Source organism: Ailuropoda melanoleuca, chromosome 1 (genome assembly GCF_002007445.2).
Source record: "Ailuropoda melanoleuca isolate Jingjing chromosome 1, ASM200744v2, whole genome shotgun sequence".
Taxonomy (NCBI): domain Eukaryota; kingdom Metazoa; phylum Chordata; class Mammalia; order Carnivora; family Ursidae; genus Ailuropoda; species Ailuropoda melanoleuca.
The window spans coordinates 144,403,072-144,429,170 of record NC_048218.1 but is presented as its reverse complement, the minus strand read 5'-3'; the positions used below and the strand labels follow the sequence as shown (position 1 = coordinate 144,429,170).

Genomic DNA, 26,099 nt, shown 5'->3' with positions numbered 1-26,099 from the left:
TTAGATATACAAAAAAGATGTAAAATTACTGGCACTAAAAAATCACTAATTCTTAGCTAACAATATTTGTAATTTGCTTTTCATTTGGTTTACAGTTTAAGGACCACTTAGGATTCTAATGTTTTAAGATTTCTAATGCTAAATAAAATATGGAATCTTCAACATGGTTTCATTATAATAAAAATCTTCTAGACAAGCTGCCAATATTCTGTCTAGTTGAAAGTTCAGTCAAATCAGTTTTATAAAAATTTTATAGTTTAGGCAATTTTGGAACTCTAAAATGATTATATTTTTTATGCCTAAGCATTCAAAAAGACTCAACTATTTAAAAAATCTCATCCTTTCAGCCCTGTGACTTCAGGAAGTTCTTTACCTGGCACTCTTGAAGATACTAGCCTACAAACTCCAACCTAAGGTTCTTAACCAGTTCTAGGGGGTCCACAAAGCCCTTTAAAGTATATGGAGAATCATGTGTGTATATATGCAAACACATATTTTTCTGCAAGACAGGAACAGAATCATTGCCTTTTACTGAATACTCAAAGCGGTTATGTGATCCTCAAAAAGATTCTGCTTTGTGATAAAACAATAACTAAACAGTATCTGTTGTACTGTGTGTGAAAATTTACAATTATGCAGTTCTCTTTCTTATTTAACCTGAAATCCCTTTCCATCCGTCAATCTGGATTTGTTCAGTAACTACTACATACCTTGAATAATACTTAGGGTTTAAGAACTATAAGGAAATAAAAATGATTCTACATATTTTAAAAATGTGCTCTTCACAGAAGCTTAATCTTATAAATTTAAGGTTTAAGGCAAAGCGAACATAAAGTAATAGTTTTAAACATGAGCGTGCTGAGAACTTATAAGCTTCTTAGGAGATAAGGTATATTAAGAGTGACTAGCACTCAATAAATGAAGCTTCATTTCCTCCCTAGCATAACTTCTTCCCCTTTTTACTAAAACTCTCACTAATGTATTCAGCAAGGTGATGGAAAGCAAAATTATGTGTGGATATATGTTTAGATGGCATAACTACAAGTAATTAAGATTGAAATAAAATAAATTATTTGTTACCATATTATAGTGATGTACAGCTATAACCAATAAGATATTAGAGTTTCTATCTTCTGACAGATACAAGAATTCTTACAGTTTCTCTGCTTGATTCAGGGAGATGTAAGCCATCCAATGATTCCATGATGGTTTCTTGAGCAATTAATTTGGAAACACTGAACATTTTAACATTTGATTTAGAATTTCTGGTGCTACTATTCAAAATACTGACTGCAGCTTCATTGTAGGCATCTATTTTCTCATTAGTGATCATTTTCCTATTTTCACTTAATAGATCTTCATACACAGGATCTGCACATGAAACACATATTTTTGAAAACACATTTAAAAAAATCCCTATTGGTAGAAATTGTGATCATGCAAGTTAGTTGACTGCATTTCATATTTTGTTGTTAAAGTTCAGATGTTTTCAATCAATCAGTATCTCCTTCAAATTTAAAGAACTTTTATCCCTTTTTTCTCTTATGTACACAGCTTTCAGGAAACAATTTTATGTTCTAGCATGTCTTAAGAGTTTAATATTTGGGGATGCTGAGTTCTACTGGGCAATGGGAATTTAAAACTGGATTGGGGAAGACTGCCTAATTAAGAGTAGCAGTCAATCTTTTTTTTTTTTTTTTCCTCCTGTCACTGCTTTATTGACACAATTAGGAAGTAATATTATTGAGGACCAAGGTCCCTTATCACTTACCACAAATAAATTTTTCTCATTTTAGTAAGAGAAAGGTTAACAATGAGTCCATAAATAATATTGATTGCAGAACAGATTATCACCACCCTTGTTGTTCCACTCAACTTGATATTCAATTTGGAAATAATCATAAGAATTTCTGACAAGCAAGTTGGATTTTTAAAATATCCAAGGCAATTTCGTATTATGCTAGGCATTAAATAATGGACATTCAATAGACTCCTGAAACGACTTGATCTAATGTCAACTTTTCTTAAAGAATTCCATTACCAAGTATAAACTAGATGATATGATTTAAATATATTCTGTCAATTCCAAAGTACATTTACTTCCAATGAGTCTAATATTATGAAACAGACTTAATAATTTCTTCTGTATTTCCCAATTATAATAAATATACTTTGCAAGAAATAAAATCAGAGCTAAACATCTCATTTGCCTTTGAGAACTTATTCTCTTTGTTATATTCTACAGTCACTTTGTATGCAGAGGCTCCTTGAAGGTTATTTCTGTTTATTTATGATTTATTTTTACTTATTATATTAATCTGTTCTTTAGGTTCAAAAAAGGAAAGCAAATAAATTATTCTAATTTTACAAATCTTATTTTAAGATTTATTCTTATAAAGGAGTAATTTTGCTTCTTGAAACAGAAGACAATAAAAACCTATGCCTCAAAAAATATACAAAATGCCATTTGTTCATTACTCATTCCTTACCTTGTAAGACCCAATAAACATCACTAGTCTTTGCCAGTTTTTCTAAAAGTGGTGCTATGGAGGTAATGTTCATTTTATATTGGGAAAGCGCTTCATTGCTGCCATTGTGAATCTTGATAGACCACTAAGAAGTAAAAATTAAGCATTAATTCAGTATTTATCACAGAAAAATTATAATTTGCTCTATTGTAACAGAAATTATTTTAAGGTAACTCCATTTTTATTCAACATTACAATAAAATTTGGTCAAAGTATTTCATGAAATCTATGAAGGCAATTAGAAAAAGCTGATATAAAATTAGACACTCAATGTATAACATTCAAGAAGGATGTAATTTTAGGTATAAAATAATATTGACATTTAACACCAAGTTTATGAAGTTCACTCAGAGTTTTTCATGAAAATTCATCAGTCTCATTAATTATAACAGAAATGGGAATTGAAATATAAGTACAATCAAGAATTCTATTTAACAGAAGTTAACTTTTTCTTAGCATGTCCTTAAGTATGAAACAAAAATCATTATGTAAGAACATAGATAATAACTTACTGTGGCAGCTCCTGCTACAATCACATGGGGCTTTGTAACAGAATCCTAAAGAAAGAAAATCTTTATTATAGTGTTCTATCCAGTTAAGGGAATTAATATAAGTAACATCACTTACTTTTTGCCTTAAATTTAAGTTTTTCCTTCTAAATGGATTTTAATTTTCTAGAGTTCCTTACTGGATTCTTGTTATACAACAAGATGGAACACCCAATGCCTAAAACCGTACATGGTTATGTGGTTAACAGGATGGCAAGAAGCTGGTATGTTTAAATCTTCGATGTTCTTAAAACAAAACGAAACACATCACTAAAATCTAATATGGCCTAATATTATTCTGAATTCTGAGTAAATTGTTTAGAGTAAAGCTCTAATATATTATGGCAGCAAATTAAAAAAATATTCGTGGAAGCCTATAGGGTACACGGTGTAAATGTTAGATAAAATACGAGAAATGTCATCTTTGGGAAAGCTAAATCCAATATGTATTTAACAAAGTAAACTACTAATTATTATATATCACAATGTGCAAAAAAAAAAAAGCAACAACAACAAAAACAAACAAAAACTGAAGGAGAAACTTGGTAGAAATCCTCACCAAATGCAAATTGTCCTAATCCTAGTATTACCAACTATATAGCACTTGGTAATTTACTAAGTTCTCCTAAATTAGTTCATTTTAATATAGATTCTTGCCACATGTGACATAGGCAAGAAGATATTATACATATCTTATAAAATTAAACACACAGACTCAGTCAAGTTTATAGGGTATTCCTGAGGCCTGGTAGGGACAAAGCCAGAGCTTAAGTCTTGTGACTCCTGAAGTGTACTTTCTACAACATCAGCGACGTGACATTACAATCATGTGTACAAGGAACAATTAAAAATAAGCAAGAAATTTAATTAGAAAAAAATATGACTCATCTATAAAAATAAAAATGACAGGTATTATCTCACATAAAGGTAATACATGCTAGTGTAGAAGACTATGAAAGCAGAGAAGAAGAGTAACAATAATCTCCTTCCTAGATATTCTTATTTCCAGTCTAGTTGTGTTTCTTTACACTGCTATTTTAGTAGAACTTTTTCCTCAGCTCTAGATGTCTCCCTTTCTCATTCTTCACACTGGTTATCCCAAATCTTATCTCCCTTCTACAGGTCCCTCTTGCCTTCCTTCTCACTTTCAATATAAAATTTAATTCTCAAACTCCAAAGAGAAAACAGAATTCATCTGGCTTGTGTACTCTAGCCTTCGTTCCTCCATTCTTACAACCTCACCCAGTCTATCTTCCTTGAACAACAGAGTCAAGAAATATCTCCCAATTCCTCTTAATGGCTAATCCTTACTCTATTTTCTATTGCCTCCCCCTTTACATCCAGGGCTACACCCGTGAATGATCTATCTCCAACTCTCATCAATCTTGTCTTCATTCTCTAGGCTCTTTCCTTCCCCCATCTACAAAATGCTAAATCATCTTTATCCTCATAAAATGTTCCTTTGACCCCACCTGACTCTCAAATCTTTCTCCTTCACATCGTTAACCAATAGATGACATGGAAGAGCATTTTGCCCTCGCTATGACAATTTCTTTCATCTCTCATGTATGTCTCAATTGATCACGTTTTGATTTGGGGCTTGACCTCCCCATTAAAGAACTCTGGATTGCCACATTCTGTTAGCTTCATTCTACCCTGTCTAGTTCCTTAAGTGACACTTCTGACTGTCCACTTTGTAAAACTTTTTCCTTCCCTGTATGTTATGTTACAATTACTCTTCTGCTTTTCCTCTTACTCCCTTTACTGCCCCTTCTCACAAGTTTTTTGATCGTTCCATTATAAGCCCTCTTTAATCTCTAAACCCGCTGTCTAGTCAATGGCTCCTAGTCAAGTAACTTCAAATTTCACCTCACACTGTACCCATATTCTCCAAATCCACCTGAGTAGCTCAGACTTCTTAATGACTACTACTCACCTATAGTATTAAATCTAAATTGTTGGTTTCTTCACAGGTTAGCCTAATTTTCCCACAACCACCCCACTATATGTCATCATTCTCTTGTTTAAACCTTTAGAGGCTCTCCTCTACCCTCAAGATAAGTTCAATCCAATACCCTTATTTTTAGTAAATATACCATGAAGTATTTAAAGTGAATCTATACCACACTAAAGAGAGCTTAGGATATTATACAAACTAGTATCTGCTTACTTCCTCTCTTACCCACTCTCTCCCCAGATGAGGCACATGAAATTGACTGCCAAAACTGAACGTAACTAAGGAGCACTTTGAATTCAAGCTCCAGCCAGACTAAAACTGTTGGTAAGATTCCCTGAAAAGGTGGGGCGCCTGGGTGGCTCAGTTGGTTGGGTGTCTGCCTTCGGCCTCAGGTCATGATCCCAGAGTCCTGGGATCGAGCTCCACGTCTGGCTCCCTGCTCAGCTCCCTCTCCCCCCTGCTTATGCGTGCTCATGCTCTCTCTCTCTTTCTCGCTCTCTCAAATAATAAAAAGAACTTTAAAAAAAACCAACTCCCTGAATAGACTACACTCTATCTTCAGTATCTTCGCACATACTATTTCCTGTGCATGAAACGACCCTCCTTTCTCACACCAGGCTTTCATCCCCCCCCTTTTTTTAAAGATTTTATTTATTTGACAGAGAGAGAGAGCTCAAGCAGGTGGACTGGCAGACAGAGGGAGAAGGAGAACCAGCTTCCCTTCTGAGCAGGGAGCCTGACGTAGAGCTCCATCCTAGGACCCTGAAATCATGACCTGACCCAAAGGCAGATGCTTAAACAACTGAGTCAACCAGGCACCCCTCGGCCCTCACTCTTAAGATCACTTTATCTGAAAACTAGTTTTTCGAAAACTTACAGTTAGTGCCTAGCCCTGCAATCAACCTGCACCCTATTTTCCCCCTATTTTGGTACCTGTCACATTACTTTCTTAATTAACTCTATCTACCACTCATCTGGAAGCTCTTTGAGGAGAAGAACTCTATTATGTTAACCAAGATATCCAGTTTTTAGCCTGGTACTAGAAAATGGCAGGTGATTAATAAATATCTGTTAAATCACAGCAGAGTTGTCTAAATTCAACTTTGCTTTTATGCCTGTAGGCTTCAATAACACTATTTCAGTTAATAAGTGTGTCTTTCTGACCCCACAGTTCTTCTGGAAATATTATCTCCTCTGTAAAGCTTTCTTAAACCATCACCTGTATCTAACCAACCCCCATGGTAAGTGCCCCTATCCATGGAGCTTTCATAGTCCTTTGTGCTCAATTCTGTAGTTACTCTTCCTTTTATCATATTGTTATTCATCAGAAAGTCATTATCTACTAGATATTGCAAACTCTTTGAAGGCTGAGACTGAGGCTAATTTCTAGCCACACTCCTAATACCCAGCATAAAGCTAGCAATACTATATAAGTAATAAAAATAGGGATCATTATATTCTTAGGATCTAGCAGCTTACTATGAAAACAGCCAAAAAATAAATACATAAATACATGCATACATACATACTCTTAGAATAAATGAAATCAATCAGCTAATCAATCTTAGGTAATGACATGGCCATCTCCCTAAATAAGCTCAATCTTTCCTCTCTCCCAATAGTCACATGGAGTTTTACAACAGAAGCTAGTGCTCCAAAAACTAGTTTTAGCAAACTATAAGAGCTGAAAAGGTGGATATGCAATGTATATCCAGGTTAGCAAATAACGAAGGTCTTTGGTGATTTTGCAGGACATATAAATTATACTACATTGATATTTATTTAACTGTGAATATCTACTGCTTTAAGGGATATACTTTTTGGTCCAGCACAAATATAAAACATATGTCTAAATCATTTGAAATATACATGTAACATTATTCTATACTTTTGCAATAAACATATCAACAAAAACAAAATACAATTATGTGAGACTGCAATTTACCAGAAAGTTGAATTCTAGAAGTTGTCTGCATGTTTTGTTTTTTGAAAATTTAAACACATTTTGTTAAAGAAACAAAGTTAGAAACGTTGACTACAAAAGCTTATCGGGTATATGAAGTGGTTGTAGTACTAAACATGCAATGTGAAAAGAAGCAAAGAAAAATACCACTGCAGCACAATTAAGCAAAACAAGGTCAACAAAATTGAACATTGCTTTATCCATCCCGAATACAAACACCCCTGGGAAAGAATACAGGTTTAATTAAAGGACAGACCAAGAGTTATATGGAGACTACTGTGGAGATTCCAGAGTGGACTTGTGAAGACTCAAGGGTTTTTGAGGTTTAATAGCATGCTTGTCCTTATATCTAATTTATCTCTGAACATTATGAGCCAAAATACACCAGGCTCGACTTTTGGGTCACAAGTGTAATAACAAAAAGGGAAGAAAACAGGCTATTTAACAAAAAATAGGTTCCTGAAGAACCTGGGCATGAGTCTGAAGGACAAAGTGGGAAAACACTCAAAAGAATGTATGTTGTGCCAGGAAGACGACCTGGGCTTGAACGAACTGGGCCACAGCAGTAACAGAAAATTCTGCCTGCAAACTGTGGCATAAGCATAATGGCTGTAGGGTCACAGTGGTGGCAGCAGAGGTACTGGGTCAAAACTCCCTCCTGTCAGTAAAGTGACAGCATCAATCCAGCACAATTTATTCGCTATTAAGAAAGTTGGCATAAAGTACAGAGGAATGGGACAGGTGAGTAAGGGGGAGCAAAACAATGTGTATTCATGAGATTTTAAAATTTGGTTGCTTAAAACTAGAAAGGCCTATATTTTCAAATGCAGACCTCGGTCCACACTTTGATACACTGTTTCATAGAACCATTAACTTCTGGGTGCCACAGAAAATCCTAAAAAAGAAACATAAGAAAAGAAAAAGTCAAAGAAACTTATATCCGCCATTCAAAATCAACATGCACCTGTCATACAGAGTACCGAACGTGCACCACCGCTTGTCTGCAACGCCTTCACTCCCATCTCAGTTTCCCAATGGTCTCGTGATACTTCTCCTTGTATCCACTTCTGCTTTCTTTCAAATTACTCTCTGTAGTGACCTTTTCAAAATTTAAGTCTGCTCTTGCCACATTCTTTCTTACATATTTCAAGGACTTTTAATAGCCCTCAGAATAAATTCCAAAGTCCTTAAAACTACTAACGAAGTGCAGGATCTGGCCTCTACCAAGACATTCTGGCTTTTCTCCTGCCACTCTCCTCCTCATGCTAAGTACCCTTTTGGTTCTCGTTCAGCTCCTAGGATGCTCTATGTGCTCCTTTTTCTCCAGGACTTTGCACATACTGTTCTGTGTACAATGCTCATAAAACTCTTCCACTGAGCCTGACTCGCTCCTACTGATCCTTGAAGCGTCAGTTAAGACATCTCTTTCTCAAGGAGGAAACTATTTTTAATTCCTTGTTTTGTACATTCCTAATGTCCCACTTTTTCCTTTTTACCATCCTTATTCCACATTTAACGTGTGTAGAGAATTATAACGATCTGCAAGATCCATTAGGTCTAGGACATCCTTGTCTTGAACCCCACTGTATTCTCAGTATCTAGGAGAAGTCACTGCAACTAGGAATTCAGAAAATTCACACATATTCTTTTATGGATATGAATCCTGAACACCTACATACAAGATTATTTTTTTCTGGATTAAAAAACTATCTGAGAGACCAAGTTTTCCATTTTATTACATAAAACAGTACATACAAACATTTATTCAATCATTTTAAACATTCTTATCTACTCTAAATACATTAAAATACATTTAGTATACACAAAGCATTAGTTGATCTACAAATAAATTAACCAATGAATATAGTTTCAACACAACATTTAGTTTACTATTACATGGAACTTACCACTTTAACTGATGCAATCTTGTCTTCAAAAGGAATGTTTCCATGCTGTCATTAAAAAAAAGAGAGAAAAGAGAAACATTCATGTATAAATTAATTTTATGTCAATAATTCTCCCTTTAGCTGCTTTTGTTAATTTATTTATGCACCACATCTCAATTATCTATATTCAACCTGAAGGGAAAAAGATCTGAATTGCATACTAAAATATAAGTGAAACTACATTGTTCATATGTGATTTTTAACATCTAAGATATAATTCAAAGATAAAACCTCAACTCCAAATATGCAAGGAAATATGTAAACATGCCTACATAAATTATCTGTTGCCAAGGTTGCCACATTTCCGTTTAGTCNAGTGAAACTACATTGTTCATATGTGATTTTTAACATCTAAGATATAATTCAAAGATAAAACCTCAACTCCAATATGCAAGGAAATATGTAAACATGCCTACATAAATTATCTGTTGCCAAGGTTGCCACATTTCCGTTTAGTCCTAGTATTATCTACGGCAGGAATGGATTGCTCCTCTGCATTTCCTGAGTTCCATCCCAGCCCCTCCCAGCCCCCATTAGACAGAACCACATGACTAGTTCTGGGCAATGTTATGTGGCTAGATGTGATATGGGTCACTTTCCACTTCCCAGGGCAATTTTCTAGTCTCTGGCTTAACCTAATGCTGAGACTGCAGAGGCAGAATATTCCAACTAGAAGATGGTACAAATTCCAACAAGCAGGAACCCCTGATGGAGCACACAGAGCAAAGGCTCTTGCCAGCCCACCCACAAGATGCGGCACTGACAAAAGAATTTGTTAAGATTGTAGAGTGGTTTGCTGCTGCAGCAACATCTAGTCTGTTCTCACCAGTATACTCATGACAGTCCTGTCTGAACAGGGGTGCACACATAGGATTCTAGGTTATTTTGGGTTTCGCTTTGAAGACTGTACATAAGTGGTACAGTTGAAGAAAAAAATAAAGTTTGGAGACAACTTCTTGTAACCAAGCATTCCACATAAAGAATAGAAATCCTTTCAGAGTTCAGAATCCAGGGTGGGGTGGGGGTGGAAGTGGTCAAATAAAGAAGCTAATTCTCCTCCTAAAACCAAGGTTGAAATGTCTTCATTAACTTAACCAGACTAATAGTATTTATATTTGTATCTCTGTGAAATAAAGCTTGCTTTTATCAGCAGGCTAACATGTAAAATTCAAGCATCATTTCCCAAAAGGACTCTTGGGACCAATGGTACTTTAAGGTGTGTTCTATAAAAAGAGTTCCTTTGGTCCAAAAAATCTTGGAAATACCGGGTCAGACAAAATCACATGTGTGTTTTCCTCCTACTATCCCATCCTAACCTTGCTAAAGTTCTTATTCAGAGAAATAATGTGTCATGAACTTTCTTTTTCCTCCTTTTGCATAGCTCAGTTAATTGAACTCAATCTCTCTCTTCTCTCCCTTTGCCATTTTAATGTAACATTTGATATATACAAAAGAATGTCACATATGTAATCACACAGCCCAGGAAACATAAACAAGCGCTCACGAGTCCATGGCACAAACCAGAACACTACCCACACACTGAGTGCTCTCTCCTTCTTAATTCCTTGCTTCACCCAAAGGAGCCACCACTTTGAATTTTGTTTTTATTTTGCTTTCTCTTTTATTATATAGTTTTGTCACATGCATATGCATCCTTAAATAATATATTGTTTCATGTAATTGACTTTCTCTCCAACTTTTAATTTTGAAAAGTGTCAAACTTAAAAGAAAAATGTCAAACTTAGAGCTGACTGACAAAATTATAATGAGCACCCTTTATCAATTGTTTACATTTTCTACGCTAGCATTTTTGTTCTCTGCACAGACATATACACTGTTTTTCTCTTACTGAACCATATGAAAGTAAACTGCAGACATAGCATTTTACCCTTAAACACATAAAGCATGTATTTCCTAAGAACATAAATATCCTCTTATATAACTGCAATACTATAATCCCACCTAAGAAACTTGACATTGATAAAATATTAATCTAATATACAGTCCACGTTCAAATTTCCCTAATTTCCCAATAATGTCCTCTCTATAGCTCTTCTATTTTAATCTAGAATTCAATTAAAATCAGGTATTTAGTTACCGTGTCTCTTTAATCTTTTATAATCTAGAACATCTTCCGGCCTTTTAAAACCTTCCTAAATCAATTTATTATATTTATGTATATATACATCAAATATTACATTTATTGTAATATAATAATATACTCAACTTGTAGAGTGTAGGTCAGTTGACACAATGCATCAAATCTAGATTATAAGCAGCACTGATAGTTACCTTCTTGTATATGTTTCTTAATAAATGAATAATAAAAGTTTCCCTAATAATAGTTCTGTAGGTTCACAGGCTATACAAATGTTCATCCTCACATGATAATGGAAGTTACTTTCTGAAGTGTTTGTAACAATTTATACTCTCACCAACAGTTTGAGATACGGAGGCTTTAATAAATCTTGTCAGACTTTGTATCTTTTGCCATTGTAAAATTTAATTTCTGTCACTAAAGGAGTTATATAATGGTATCTCACTACGGTCTTCATTTGAAATTCCCAAATTACCAATGCTTAAACATCTTTTAGATTTACACTGGGATTTATGTTTCCTCTTCTTTGAAATGCCTGGTCATGCCTTTCCTCTTTTGTTTTCTATTGGGTTGTCTTTTTTTTTTTTTTAATTAATTTGTGAGTTCTTATATCTTTGGATGTATAATTATCTTCTAGTTCATAGCTTGCCTTCTCTTCTGTAAGGTATCTTTTGATGAACAGATTCTCTTAATCTTAAGGTATGTGAATTTATCCATCTTTTAGTTTATGGTTAGCACTTTTCATTTCTTACATAAACTTTTCCTTACTTGAAGTAATGAAGACATTCCCCTGCACTTTTTTAATTTTTGCTAAAGGTTTAAAAATTTTAGCTTCCACATTTAAGTCTAAATTCATCTAGAAATGATTTTACTTGATGACGTGAGGTAGGCATTCCAATTTCACCTTTTTCCATATACATAACCAATTGCCTCAACATCATTAATTGGATAGACTTGCTTTTCTCCAGGGATCTTCAATGGCATCTCTGTTATTAAGTCTTTGCATATGCACGTGTTTATTTTATTTTATATTTTTTGAATGATTTATTTATTTTAGAGAGAGAGAGAAAGCGAGAGTGGAGGGGGAGAGGGAGAGAGAAAATCTCAAGCAGACTCCCCGCTGAGCACAGAGCCCAACGCAGGGCTCCATCTCAGGACCCTGAGGTCATGAGCTGAGCCGAAATCAAGAGCCAGACACTTAACGGACTGGGCCACCCAGGTGCTCCACATGTGTTTATTTTAAAGCTCTATATCATGTTCCATTGGTTTCTTTGTTTAGCTCTACCAATACCACACTGTCTTAATTACAACAGAGTTAAAAATAAATCTTGATATTGGAAATAAGTCTTTTCCACCTTGTTCTTCAGACCTGTTGAGGTTATTCTTGGTCCACGGCCCTTCCACATAAAATTTCGAATCAACTGGTAAAGTTCAATAACAAATCCTGTTAGGATTTTATTCAAATTACATTGAATCTATAGATCAATTTAGGAATAACTGACATCTTTACAATATTGACTCTTCCCATTCCAGAACAGAGTACATATCTCCCATTTAATTTTATCATTTTAAATTGTGCTTGTGTAAAGTTTTATGATTTTTCTACATGAAGACCTTCCACATTTGCTAGGCTTATTCCTATGTACTATACGGGTTTTGTTAACTATTATACACAGTATTTTTAAAAAAGAACTTGAACTCTATGTTCCTGGTGTGTAGATAAGCAATTCATTTTTAACAGCTTTATTGAGTTACTACAATTAATTTTTGTACGTTCATCTTAATATCAGCTATCTTGTTAAAATTTTTATTACATCTAGTAATTTTCTATAGATTCTCTGGAGTTTTTTTTGTAGATAATTGTATCATACGAAATTCTGAGTCTACCTCTTTCCAATCTCTACATCTTTATCCTCCCTTGGGTAAGGACCTCTAATACAATGTTTAATAGAAGCAGCAATAATGGACATCCTTCCTTGTCTTCTCTTCGAATTTAACATAAATATGTCTAACATTTCACCATTCGGAACATTTTCTGTAGGCTTCTAGAATTTTTATCAGGTTAAGTCAGAATATAAAGGAACTTATCTAATACAGAAAGAACGATACCAATTCTCTGATACTGTTGAGGTTTGCTTAATGGCCCAATGTGTTGTCAAAAAGATTCCACGTGTGCTTGGAAAAAATATATTCTCTGATTTTTTTAGTGTATTCTTCAAGTATTGAGCTGTAAGTTCATAAAATCAGCATGTTAATCGTCAACTATATGCTTAGTAATTCTGCTTGTCCTATCATTAAATGCATGAGCAGTGAGCAATTCTCTCATTTTGATGGAGGATTTGTCAACTCTTCACTGTAATCATATTAATTTTGCTTTATACATTTTAAGGTTAATTTATTTCATGCCCACGAGTTTCAAATCTTAGTGATTTGAAACTTTTGTCATTAAAAAGTATCTGTATCTCTGATAACACGTTTTGCCTTACAATCTATTCTGTCTTATATTAATATGACTTCTCTTTCTTTACTAAGTATTTGTCTAGTAAATCTTTCCTCATTTCTAATTAAGACCTTCCATATCCTTTTGTTTTAGATATGTCTTTTGAGGCAGCAGAAAGTTCTTTTTAAAACCAATTGGAAAATCGGTGTTTAGTTGACAAGTTTAGACTACTTGCACTTATTTTGATTATGTTTCTATCATTTTACTTTTTGATTTCTAGCTCCCTCACACATACATAGGTTTTTAAAATATATATGGAATATATATATAAAAAGTGATTTTTACATGTACATGTTTTCATATATGTAGATATGAATGTATGTGCACGAGCATATATGTGTGTGTGCATGTTACATACATGTGAGACATATATTTGGCATTAGAGGAGTTTGGTTTAATTTTTTCCTCTTTTGGTTTGGAATTCACACATCTGCATTCTATCCTTTTAGTCCTTGCTCTTGATATTTTACTATCATCTCTAACTTAAGTTCTAAAGTAAGATAATACCTTGAAGAATAAAGAGGACATTAGAAAACTTTGGGATCATATTCCTCTGACTTACATGCTATTATTAGCCAGTTCTTTAATACTGTCTTTTTATAAAGTGTAAAAAGACATTATCATTTTATATAGACACTTGGTCTAGATTTACATATATCTTTAGAGTTTTCTTTAACCATTTCTTCTTATGTTTCAGATCATTTTTTTTTCTGAATTACTTCCCTTCTTTCTGATATTTACCCTTTAGAAAATCCTTTACTATAAATCTATCCAGCAGTAGACCCTTACTGCCTTTATCTGAAAATGTTCTAAATTTCAAGAATAGGCATTTGTATGCTAGGTACACAATTCTAGATTGAAATTTCCTTTCTGTCAGAAGTTTAAGGCTATTATTCTAGTGTCCTCTGGCTTCCAATATTACCATTGAGAAATCTGCTAGCCCAAAGCTTTGTCCTCTACATACAGAGTATTGTGGCTCTTGGCATCTGTCTGCAGGCCAGCCTGGACCTCTACTGAGTGCCTGCTATTATTGTTCCCATCTCTGGTTTTGACTCATGGTTTGTTCCTTTTCTGGGGAGTATCTCCCACTTCCTCAAAGTCCAGAAATACATCAACAAGTATATATTTTTTAATTTAGGATCTAGCTGGTTTGAGGTTGAAGGGGCCCCCAGAGTATCTAGTTTGCCCTCTGGCTGAAAGCAACACAAATGGGTTTTTTTTTTTGTTTGTTGGTTTGGTTTTTGTTTTTGTTTGTTTTACTGCAAGACTTCTCAAGTTTTTAATATCCCAGCCTAAATTAAAGCCATCTAAAAGGGGGATACGATATCCAGCTCTGCCCAAACTTATTTGACCAGTGCTTCTTGCAGAACTAGTCTTCCCCAAAATGGAATTTGAGAAAAGTCCTGCTCTAGAGCTTCTTTAAGATTTTTTTTTCCCTCAACACGGAGAAGAAAAAAATTCAAATAAAGAATTATCTTCAATACTCCTATTCTCCGCAAACAAACTCATACCAAGGCTAAAATAATAATAATCAGCTTCTACAATATGCTAGGCTGTGTGAGGCACAAGAAATGTATTTAAAAAATAATAATGATAATACACAATCTGTGTCTTCCAGGTGTTCAGACAAGGGAACTAAGTAAAATACATTTTGGCAAATGTTCCACTAGCAGTTTGAACTAGTTTCTCAGCAACTGTCTCTCTTAGACTATGACAAACTGTCTTTGTTTCTTTTTTAAATGCACGTAAATTTAAATGTATCTTGTTTGGTAATTGTGCGTTAACTGGGAACCTCTAGAAAATAAATACTGGAAACCTAGTGTTATAACCAGGACTCAGAAACAATGTACCATATTGTACCTACTTTTGGCTGTACACTAAATCACTACAGTTTTTTTCAACTAACTGCTGCCAAATCCATTCTAATTTTCAGAAATTCACACTATTCTAAGTCTAGAAATATTAAAACTGTTTCTTTGAAGTCAGAAATCTCTCTACTTTTTACAAGTTCACTCAAAGTATTTTAACTGTGACAATCTCTTGTCATTTAACAGTTCCAACACTGCTGTATAATTTTGTGTATATAAATACAAGGGAAAAATACATTTATAGATACCAAAATAAATGAAAAGTGGACTTTATCATTTTCCATTATTCAAATTTTAAATCTATACTAGCCTTTCCTAGTGGACAAAATCTCTAATAGCCGATGGACTCCTCACAAGGAACAGTTCCCAAGGATGTAGTGACTATGTGACTAGATACTTAGCTTGAAGTCCCTCATTTTTCAACTCCTTACCATAGGGCAAGTTGAGAAGAACAAGCAGATTTTCATCATAAAATCATGAGCTATTCCCCTACAATTCTAAACTTTCTTGTATTTTACTTTTCTTTCCTTGCTATCACCCACTCGTAATCATCTGCAGTTGAAGACAGGGATTAGAATTTTGGATCATTTAAAAAGGTATAAAAAGAAAGATATGAGATAATCCGCAAAATATTAATTAATCAACAAATTAATTAAATATACGTAGAGAGAGAAATCCATTCTTGTTAGTTTTCAAAGACAAATATATTTTTAAAATCAGAAATTTTCTATAAAAAGAGCAGGAATTTGTTGCATTGTTGTTTTAAGTATACAGCATAATTGCCCAGTGCCAGCAAAGCTGCAGAAAATTAGGTCGTGATGGAGATTGCTAATAGCAGTATACATTAAAATAGTTCAGCAATATAATGAGTAGTTTTTAAAGTTTTTGTATTCTTTAACCTAATATTTGCATTATAGAGATTCAATTCTACAGAAATAATCTAAAAAACAGAGTTTTCACACAAAGATGTGATCAAGAATGTCCTTTTTTAAATTGTAAAATTAAGAAAAAATAGAAAACTGCAAAAAGAAAAGAAAGAATTATATAAAATTACACATATCCACTCAGTAACATGTTGCCATTATGAAGATACTTACATTGATTATATAAAAATACGGTGAATTATGGTAAGTGGTGGGGAAAAAAAGCAAGACATAAAATTGTACATGCTAAAAGATTACAAGGTTATTATCACTTTCTTAAGAGACTGAAAAGAAATATGGCAAAATATGAAAAGAAGAATAAGGGATATTTGCTCTTAGTTTGTTTTTTTTTTTTTAAGATTTTATTTATTTACTTGACAGCGATAGAGACAGCCAGAGAGAGAGGGAACACAAGCAGGGGGAGTGGGAGGGAAGAAGCAGGCTTCCAGCGGAGGAGCCTGATGTGGGGCTCGATCCCAGATCGCTGGGATTACGCCCTGAGCCGGAAGGCAGACGCTTAACGACTGACCCACCCAGGCGCCCCTCTTAGTTTTCTTTCTATGGAATTCTAAAAAGTTTTTCTACCGAAAGAACTTTATATTTCTGAAAACTAGAAGTTTATAGTAATAAAAGGTTTACTAATACCTTACCCACCAATTCTTTTTCTTGTGTTCTTCATTATGTTCCCCATTATGGTTATCATCCCTTTTTCCCATCACCTTTCCCAAAACCAAAGTAAAACTTTTATAGTTCTCTTTGTTAATGTGGAGAGGCATATTCCTCCTATAACTATCCAGTTGGTTAACTTCTAAAACAATACCCTAATGATGAGAATAGATAAGTTTTACCTTATTTCCTTCTTCTTTGAATTGGGGATTGATTATTTTTACAAAAGAATAAAACAACTGCCGAATTCTGGAATCTCCAATAAATGCAATATGTTTATCTACAAGGCAGTTCTTTGCTTCGCTGAAATCAACAAAGAAACATTAATTACAATAAATAAAACCAGCATGTTGGCATTTCAAAGCACATTGTTTGTGAAGAAAGTAGTACAGGATTATCATACACACAGTTATGTTGCTTTAGAAATAGGTGGCCAGGTTTGTTTAACCAACCAGCACATGGATGATCAACTAACTCTACAATGATCAATAATTACAACCCTCATTAAGTGTTTAAGAGATACTCTAAGTATATTAAGTGCTTTACATCCATTTTCTCAGAATAACTCCATGAGGTAGCTATTCAAGTCCTAAAGCTGGAGTCCTTCACTCACGGGCTACTTATTGTCTTGGGCCTGGTTCTCTCTCCCCTGAGATAAAGAAGCTTGGACAATTGCTTTCCCCAATGCTTTTGGCAGGAATCTTCATTTGGGCTCACCCCCTCACCCCCACCCCCAACTCTTCAGCAATTCTCTACCATCATATAGAGAAGTACCATATAGTATTTTCTTTGCTTCACCAACCCCTCTTCCCTAGATATTAAGACCCATCCTAGAAAACAACAACAACAACAAAATGAAGAAACCCTACCTGATTTTGTATTTATGCATCATGCAACTGTGAGGTTGCCAAACTTTCTCTCCAAGAAATCTGCCACTTGAGAGAAGGTATTCACATGAATCATTGCCTGTAACAACAGTGTTGTAAACAATAGTTAGATTTTTATACGTTGATTATCTGACCGTATTTAAGCTCCTTGAGATGAGAAAGTACAGTTTTCTGTGCTTCACTATACCTTCTAGGTGGATATTACTCATCCATGAGAAGCACAGTAAATATCAATACATTAATATTCAAGAGGATAAGAGCCACTAATGACAGATGCTTCACTGTAGAAGAGACTCCTAATTCTTAAATGCTATATTCACTGTTTTGGCAGTTCCTTCTGCTTCGATCTTTTTTCTAGTGACATCATCTCAAACTCAAACTAGCTCTTATATCTGTTTACCACTCTTAGTTGAGAAAGAAAAGTTTAAGAAACAAAAGAGAAGACTTTGGAAATGACTTCTTATTCAACTATTATAATGTATAGTGCATTCGCACAACTGGAAATGCAGTAATGAAGGTATTTTATAAACCTACTCCCTGATTTTTCACAACTTCCCTGTGAGGTAGTGTGCTATCCCTATCTTGTAAGTGTGCAAACAGAGAAAAACATTTATTCAAGAACTTCCTATTGAGCTTACTAAAATTTCATCCTGTTATAATTTACAAAGATAATACTTAAAACTATGTTAGCTAGATCGGTATCAATAACAAATGTAGATTTCACAGTTATTAATATTCAGCCCCTCTACTTCTCTTGATGGTCTTGCCTTCCTTTCCGATCATCAGCCAACTCCTCCCAGTTTGGTTGAAGCTGTCACGGTTTATATAGAAAGTTCCACACCTGGGAAACCCCTCAGTCCTGTATAAATAGGACAGATGGTCGCCCTATTTCCTTTGGCCATTTTATTAGACATTAACTTACATGACTCAAGGAGTTTAAAAGGGAGTTGGAGGCATTTAAAAAGTCCACATATGTCAAATGGATAAGGGAAAAATGATATATTTAGAAAAGCCATGGGGGTACACTAAAATATACATATTGTTTAAATTAATCTCTAGTTCTTTATTAACAGTCACAAATAGTTAAGGTCAGGAGAGAGGAACACTATGGTACAAAAATGGTACTCAACATTTAGGGTGGAGATAGAGAACACCCAGCGATATTTAGAGTAGAAGAACACATCTCTCTTTTCAACTGGCTATCCATTTATCTGGCCAACATACAGATAAAAGGTGATACAAATACAAGATAGGTATGCATAAATAATGAAGGTGTTGTTATTTCAGCGTCATAAATTCTAAAATAGAACAGGAAGGAAAAGTGAAAATACTGCATTGTTGTGCTGGTAGAAAACTGGATAGGGAAAGCAAAACATCAATTATTAAAATACTAAAATTATATATGTAGCCTGTGCAGGGTTTTGGTGGTTTTTTTTTTTTTTTGTATTTCAAAGTTTTTTTAATAACATCTCTCTAAGGAAACTATAAATAATCAGTTCTTAATTCTTTCCAATTATTAAAAACTAATTCTAGTTCTAAAAAACAAAATTAAGCTACATAAATAATCAAGGAGTAAAGAAAGGACTATAAGAACACACAATTAAGTTATTTTTCCAAAAACATCCTTCTGCTTCATTCTTTTATAATGGTTCTATACTAAGATCCTATTAAAAATCTAGTAAATGTTTAAAATTAGAACAAAAATTCCATATTCATAGCATTTCTACCTCTTTAGATACATCGATAAACCAAGCAAAAAGTTAGTAACATCTATTTTCTAAAAAACTTATAAGAAGTTGCAAATAACTAATTAATTCTGTGGACTCTTTCTTCCTTTTCTCTCTTCTTTCTCCCTTCCTTTTGTTGTTGTTACCTGATTTCTGTTTTCTAGTAGAACTTGAAATACACCTTCAGTATGTGGGATTATGTTGTTTGTTAAGTATCTACAGGGTTTTCAATACGGTTTTATGAAGATGGAAGTACAACACCAACATCTTAAAATAACCAGTATTTTCTCCACCCGAAAATGTGTTTAAAAATGAAAAGTTCTTTTTTTCCTCAATACTACAACTCACACATTTTTAGTAGTTAGGTAGTGGGAAACAACAGTTCTAAACTGATGAATCCATGTTAGAGGTCCCCTCCCACCCCCGCAAAACAGATTAGGAGTTGCCACTAACCAAAGGCACTATAAACATCATATTTAAGAAAACACTGGTCTTGGGGCGCTTGGGTGGCTCAGTCAGTTAAGTGTCTGCCTTCAGCTCAGGTCATGATCCTAGGGTTCTGGGATTGAGTCCTGCATCGGTCTCCTTGCTCAGTGTGAGGAGTCTGCTTCTCCCTCTGCCTGCTGCTTCCCTGCTTGTGCTCTCTCTCTCTCTGACAAGTAAATAAATAAAATCTTTAAAAAAAAAAAAAAGGAAACTACTGGTCTTTCCAGGAAAAAAACTTTTAATTTGCTAATGAATGCAAGTTGACGATGACTCTTCTTAATATATTTTATGAAGCAAAGTTTTTTTAGTAATCCATGTATCTGAAATCGATAGCCTCTGTATCATATTGGTTGGGGTTCTGTCAGAACCTAGAAATTGTATCAGCTATTTTAACAGAGAGAATCTAATATAAAGAATTGTTAGAAAAGTAAAAGAACTGCTAGCTAGACAACTGAAAAGGCAAGGGACTTTTCTTATACTTGTCTGAAAAATAATATAAATAGTGGTGATAATAACTACTATTATAATCTGATTAAAAATAAATTAGCCTAATCTAAAAAAGAAAACTCCCACAAAATTCCATACTCTAAAACAAGTTCTCTTTTCCTGAGAAATACTTTTGGACCAAATCACTAAATGTAACCTAGATGTTAAAATAAGTTTAAGTCCCGCATCTTTATCATGTATACTAAGTATACATAAATATCTGCTGGCACATATTTCCCTCTCAAACTCTACCCAGAAAAAACCCAAACAAAAGAAAACAAAAAATCCCATTCATTATTTTCATTTGTCTCAAATAATTTTGATAGCTAGTTTAAAACAACCAGTGTGAGATGCAAGTTGCCAAGTGCTCAGATAAGCCAGAAACACAATAAAAAAAAAAAAAAAAAAAACACAAACACACACACACATACACAAAACTAAAGGGATAGAACTACCTATTTCAGCTATCTCCAATACTAAGATTATCTAGATGAATGGCTGTCTTCCTCTTCAGTCTATTATTTTTATCATAAGCATTTTGGTTTGTCAATCTAAAGTCTCAGGGTTTTATGTATAATTTTTCTATAAGAAAAACACTAAAAGCAAACAAAATAAGTAAAAAGACACACACATGTCCAAAAAAAGCTGAAAAACAAAATACAACAACTAAAGAAAATATTTAATGTGCTAAGCAAACTATAGCTTATATTTCCCTTTGAATAGAATACCTCTGGCATACTGTACCCTTAGACTGGCTGAATCATCCTACCAAAGCTATCTGTTTCTTACTACCAGTCATGAAAATATCAGACCATAAAGTTTTTAAAATGATTTGTAGAATATTTTGTTTGCCTAAAATTCAGCAAGGTTACATTTTGGTCTGTGTTGAAAAATCACCTTTTACATTTTTCTTTTGACAAAGTAGGAGTGTCTTTATTATAGGTGGTGTCATATAGATCAGGATCTTTCTGGCAAAGAGAGAAAAGGCTAAGAGACCTAGAGTTGCTTCTTTCTTAATTTCTGAAGCTTTGAACCTACTTTTCTCCGAAACATTCAATAATATTTAATATTTGCATTTAATATGCCTGGTGACAGAAAGGAATTAGATTTCAACAAAATTAAGGCATTTGAGACAAGTTTATCAATTAAAAAATTAAAATTTATCCAGATTGGAACTACCCTTAAGGCTATAGATACTGGCCTCTTGTCACAGAAATGATGTTTTTAATCTGTAATCACAATATTAATGGGCATTTTGACTTAGTAATGTTAGAGACTAAGAAAATTCAGAAAAAATATAGTTAATAGGATTATTTTTAAAAATGTCATTCTACTATTTTATGTGAAAGTAATATTAATTTAAAAAAACCCTCTATTTTCTAAAGTTGAGATCAGAACATACTATTAGAACATGATATTCAATGAAAACCAAAAGAACCAAATGAAAGGAGAAAAACAGAAGGATATAAGGACTTCGAAAATCTATTTATCCAATTATTGTTTATGGAGTTCCTACTATGTGTTAAGCTTGGATGATTTAAAGATGAATAAAATACCCTTGGAAGCTCATAGTCTGCGTGGGGAAGATGGATACAAATTATTATACCAGAAATACATACTAATTGCTATAGAAACACTAAATTCCTAATTCTTGTTTCTGTGGTGGTGACATTTGAATCAGACCCTGAAAGAAAAATCTGTACTTTCTTTTAAGGAGAGAGGTCACTGCCGGCAGAGAAAATCAAGGATCTGTGAGATACATAAAAGGGCAAAGCATTTTGAGACTGCGAGCCTGGAGTTTAGAAAGAAGGGAACAGATAAACATAGGTAATAAAAAGTAAGCTGGTCAGATTTTGAAGTTTTACACATTCAACTTTTAGAAAATCATTTTACTTGAAAAAGAAAAGGAAAACTCTTGACTGGTACTTGAGGCTGAATTAGTGTTCCTAAATGATTTAATCCATGTCCCTCTGGAAAATGCTTTATCACTCCAAATTCTATACATCACCACTGTCTAAGGAGCTCTGAGAAAGGCAGTCTATAACCTACTGGCATGAGGCCGACTAACTGGGTTGTAAATCCTAGCTCAATCACTGACTAATTGTGTGTCTTTAGGCAACTTAACCTCTCATGCCTCATCTTTAAAATGTAAATAATACCGTAATTCACTGGATCTAAGACCACTGATTATAAGACACATCATTATTTTAGGTAACACTAGGAAAAAATGTTATCAATTAAACTTTGACATGCAATAAAATTTTAAAAATTCATCCTGATTACAGAGATGTCGAAAATGGGGGTGGGGGTGGGATGGAGGATGAAATATGGTAATTTTATCTACCTCACAGAATGGTTGTAAAGACAAAAGGAGTTCAAACATGTAAAACCCTTAGGAGAACAGCACCTGGTATGTAATAAGTACTTAAAGTTAGCATGTAGTGTTTGCCAAGCTTTACTTTCTGTCTATGTAATTCTTTCTTTCCTTTCTATAGTTTGTAAAGCAAGAGATACTGAACATGTGTATTCAAACTGCATTCACTCTACCTTGCTTGAGGCATCCGCACACCCACACATTGGAGACTTCAATACAAAGCATAAACCTCTGTATCTAATATAAAGTCCTTTCTTATTCTAAAGATTTATGATACTGTGATTCAAGTGTAGGGTTATCTTTGTGTGAAGAGCATTACATTTCACTCAGTTTGACTCTGCCAAAGCCTGAGGATGTCCAAAAACTTCTTGGTAGGATCATTACTTTTCCCAAACAGTCTCTGGCTCAAGTTCTTGACAGTCTGGGCAAGCACACACACCAGGTGTACTGCCTCACACTGAAGACTGAAGCACCTACGGAAGCTGATGACTAGCTTCTGGAGGAGGCTTTATAAACAACCCCAGATTGCTACACTGACTCATACAGCTCCATCTGACATTCTATTTTCCCTACATATGACAGACCTTGAAAGAATGAAATAGAGACTCTAACTACAATAATTAGTATCCAAGCTTATCAATAAGACAAAGCACAATATAAAAAGAAAGGGAGGGGGACCAGATGTATTTACCTTTAGCACTGTAGCACCACGGTTATAACATTTATCTTCACTACCCTCACGTAGACAAAATCGAGTTAGGTTACTGTCATCTTATACCAAACTAAGATAAAATGATTAATAGCAGTTAGGAAATTTTCTTCAGAACGACCACAAAGTAATGCATCAACATTGCTAGTTTTATTTTACATATGAAAGTGTCTGACTTCTGTTAGAGCCACTGCAGATGAACCAAAGCCCAACCAGATCATATGGCTGTGACCTATAGGAGGGTGAAAGAGAAAGGCCAAAAGGGTATGAAGAATTTATCTTTTAAAATTGATTCAGTACATTTTTATACAGAGCTATTCATCCAGGATGGTACTAAAGATTTTTAATCCTCAAGAATTGGAGCAAACAAAGCAGCAAAACTGCTCAAAATGTCCCACACTTTGAAAGATCTCCTGGGATAAGAACAAAGCTCAGATTCCAATACCCCATTTACTGGATATTTTGCCAAAGTGGGTGCAAAGTTAAATGGGAACAGCATTAAATGTGCACCTGTCCATTACACATTACATCTTGACCAATTAATCTCATAGTCACCCAGAGCTGTCCAGATAATGGCTTTGATAATACTAAAAGCCAAAAATAAAAGATCCAATCATTATTAATTTCTCTCAGCTTCTCAGCCTCTCTGCTAGTGGCATTTTAACAGAGAAAATTAAAAAAAAAATCAATCAACAAGGACAAGTAAATATCCCTTGATTACTGAAAGATAATTCGTTCTGAAATAAGGAGTTCATATTTCCTTTTCCCCTTTACACCAATTTCAAAACCCACATCGAAGACCTCCTTTCAAACTGCTTCCAATGTTAACTTCCTTGCCCACCTCGACTCCTGTCAACCCATAACTTCTTTTCAAATTCTCTGCCCGAATGCCTTTACTTTGTAAAAAGTGTGCAACCAGAACCCTTGAAACGCTTCTGCATCACACAGGCTGGGTGACACCTCCTCCATTTGGCCAAGGGCATCTTTTGCCAGCTGTCGCCCAGGCGGCAGAGGAAAATGGGGCGGCCCTTGCCGCTGTCCAACAACAGCTCGGTTCTGCAGTACAGGGCAGGGGCCAGATTAAACAAAGGCTAAAAACCTGACCCCTAGGGCGCAGAATCGACGACCCCAACTCCTAGCAAAGGTGCCCCTGGCAGGGCGGCCTCCGCCTTCGGCGCCCCGGGCTGGCCCCCGAGGGCCGCGGGTCCGACCTGGTGCTCGCGAGGCCCGGGCCTGGCGCGGCTCCCCCGGCCCAGTTCGCACAGGAGCCCGGACACCGGCAGCAACTAGCGCCAGGCCCGCGTCTGCTGCCCCGACCGCAGCGCGGGCGGCTCAGGGGCCCCAGGACCACGGGCCCTTCTCTAGGGGCGGCCCGCACTGGGGTCCGCTCAGTCGGCCAGGGGCGCCGGCCCGCAGCCGGGGCCACCTGGGGGCACGTAGGGGCACCGCCTCCCCCCGCCGGCCCGGCGCGCGGGCTGGCGGGCGGGCGAACGCGTGAGCGTGGGCGTGTGTTGGGCGAGGGGGGCGGCTTCTAGCCGCCGCGTCGCCTCCTCCCCCGGCCGGCCCAGGCAGGGGGAGGGCCCGCTCACCTCGGTAGCGGCGGGAGGCGAGGTGGCACGCTGCGAGGAGCAGCACGGCCACCAGCGCCAGCACCTTGGCGCTCCTCACGCTGAAGTAGTGGTTGATCTCCCGCTTGCCCAGGTTGTAGGCCAGAGCCGCCATCTTGGTTCCTCCATGACAACAGTGCGCGGCGGAGCGGGGAAGGGGCGCCGCACAGGGGCAGCACTGGGGCTGCCGCCGCCAGCCCGCGGCCGCCACTCGCGCCTCCCGCCGGGGAGCTTGACCCCGCCGCCGCGGCGCCCCGGGCCTCCACCTGCCCCTCCTCGGCCGCGGCCGCTTCGGCAGCTTTACCCCAGCCTCGCCACCCCTGCTCGGCAGTGCCGGTTCCCCGGGCGCCCTGGACGCCTGTCTCCTCCCCTTCCTCCTCCTCCCCTTTAGCCTCCTGCCTTAATAGCGGCTGCGCCTGCGAGGGGGGTCTGGATGCCCAGTGCTCCGGGGTCACGGGCCCCAGACGGCTCTCCGGGGTCACCGGGTCATGGGCGCCAGCGGGCGGCGGCAGCGGCAGGGACATGAGGATGTGAGTAGAGGGGACAAGGGGTTCAACCTAGCCCGAAAGCGAGCCCCGGGGCTTTTTCCTGTCTTTCTGGCCACTACCTGAGCCCAGGTTGGAGCAACAGAACTACAGTTCCGGAAGAAAAGTACATGTTATTTTACTCCCCACCCCCCTTCGCCAACACACCCTTTCCGAGCTTTCTCCCCTCCCTGAACCTGCCCAGCTGGATGTGATATCCCCGGGGCTTATGGTCAACCTATCTGGTCAATCTGGCCAATCCTAGATGCTTGTCAGGTGTTGAAACTGCTGATAGCCCTAGC

The 26,099-nt window shown here is 36.2% G+C and overlaps 1 protein-coding gene across 5 annotated transcripts in view; it reads right to left on the bottom strand.

The window, feature by feature from the left end:
- Nucleotides 1-25,422, bottom strand: part of CASD1 (CAS1 domain containing 1) — a 68,995-nt gene extending 43,573 nt beyond the window's left edge. For 3 of the 5 annotated variants that reach the window (XR_004627659.1, XM_034667824.1, XM_002918237.4), the window contains exons 1-8: nt 25,256-25,422; nt 17,867-17,963; nt 17,180-17,300; nt 8,904-8,948; nt 7,829-7,891; nt 3,041-3,085; nt 2,490-2,613; nt 1,157-1,371 (exon numbers count right to left, since the gene is read on the bottom strand). Coding sequence is in view for 4 of the 5 variants with exons in the window: in XM_034667824.1 (XP_034523715.1) it covers nt 1,157-1,371; nt 2,490-2,613; nt 3,041-3,085; nt 7,829-7,891; nt 8,904-8,948; nt 17,180-17,300; nt 17,867-17,963; nt 25,256-25,388 (843 nt within the window). In the remaining variant the exon portion in view is untranslated. Of the gene's footprint in view, nt 1-1,156; nt 1,372-2,489; nt 2,614-3,040; nt 3,086-7,828; nt 7,892-8,903; nt 8,949-17,179; nt 17,301-17,866; nt 17,964-23,648; nt 23,740-25,255 lie in introns of those variants that run through there. The other 2 variants (XM_034667832.1, XM_034667837.1) reach the window with 2 other exon arrangements.
- Between the last annotated feature and the right edge of the window lie 677 nt (nt 25,423-26,099).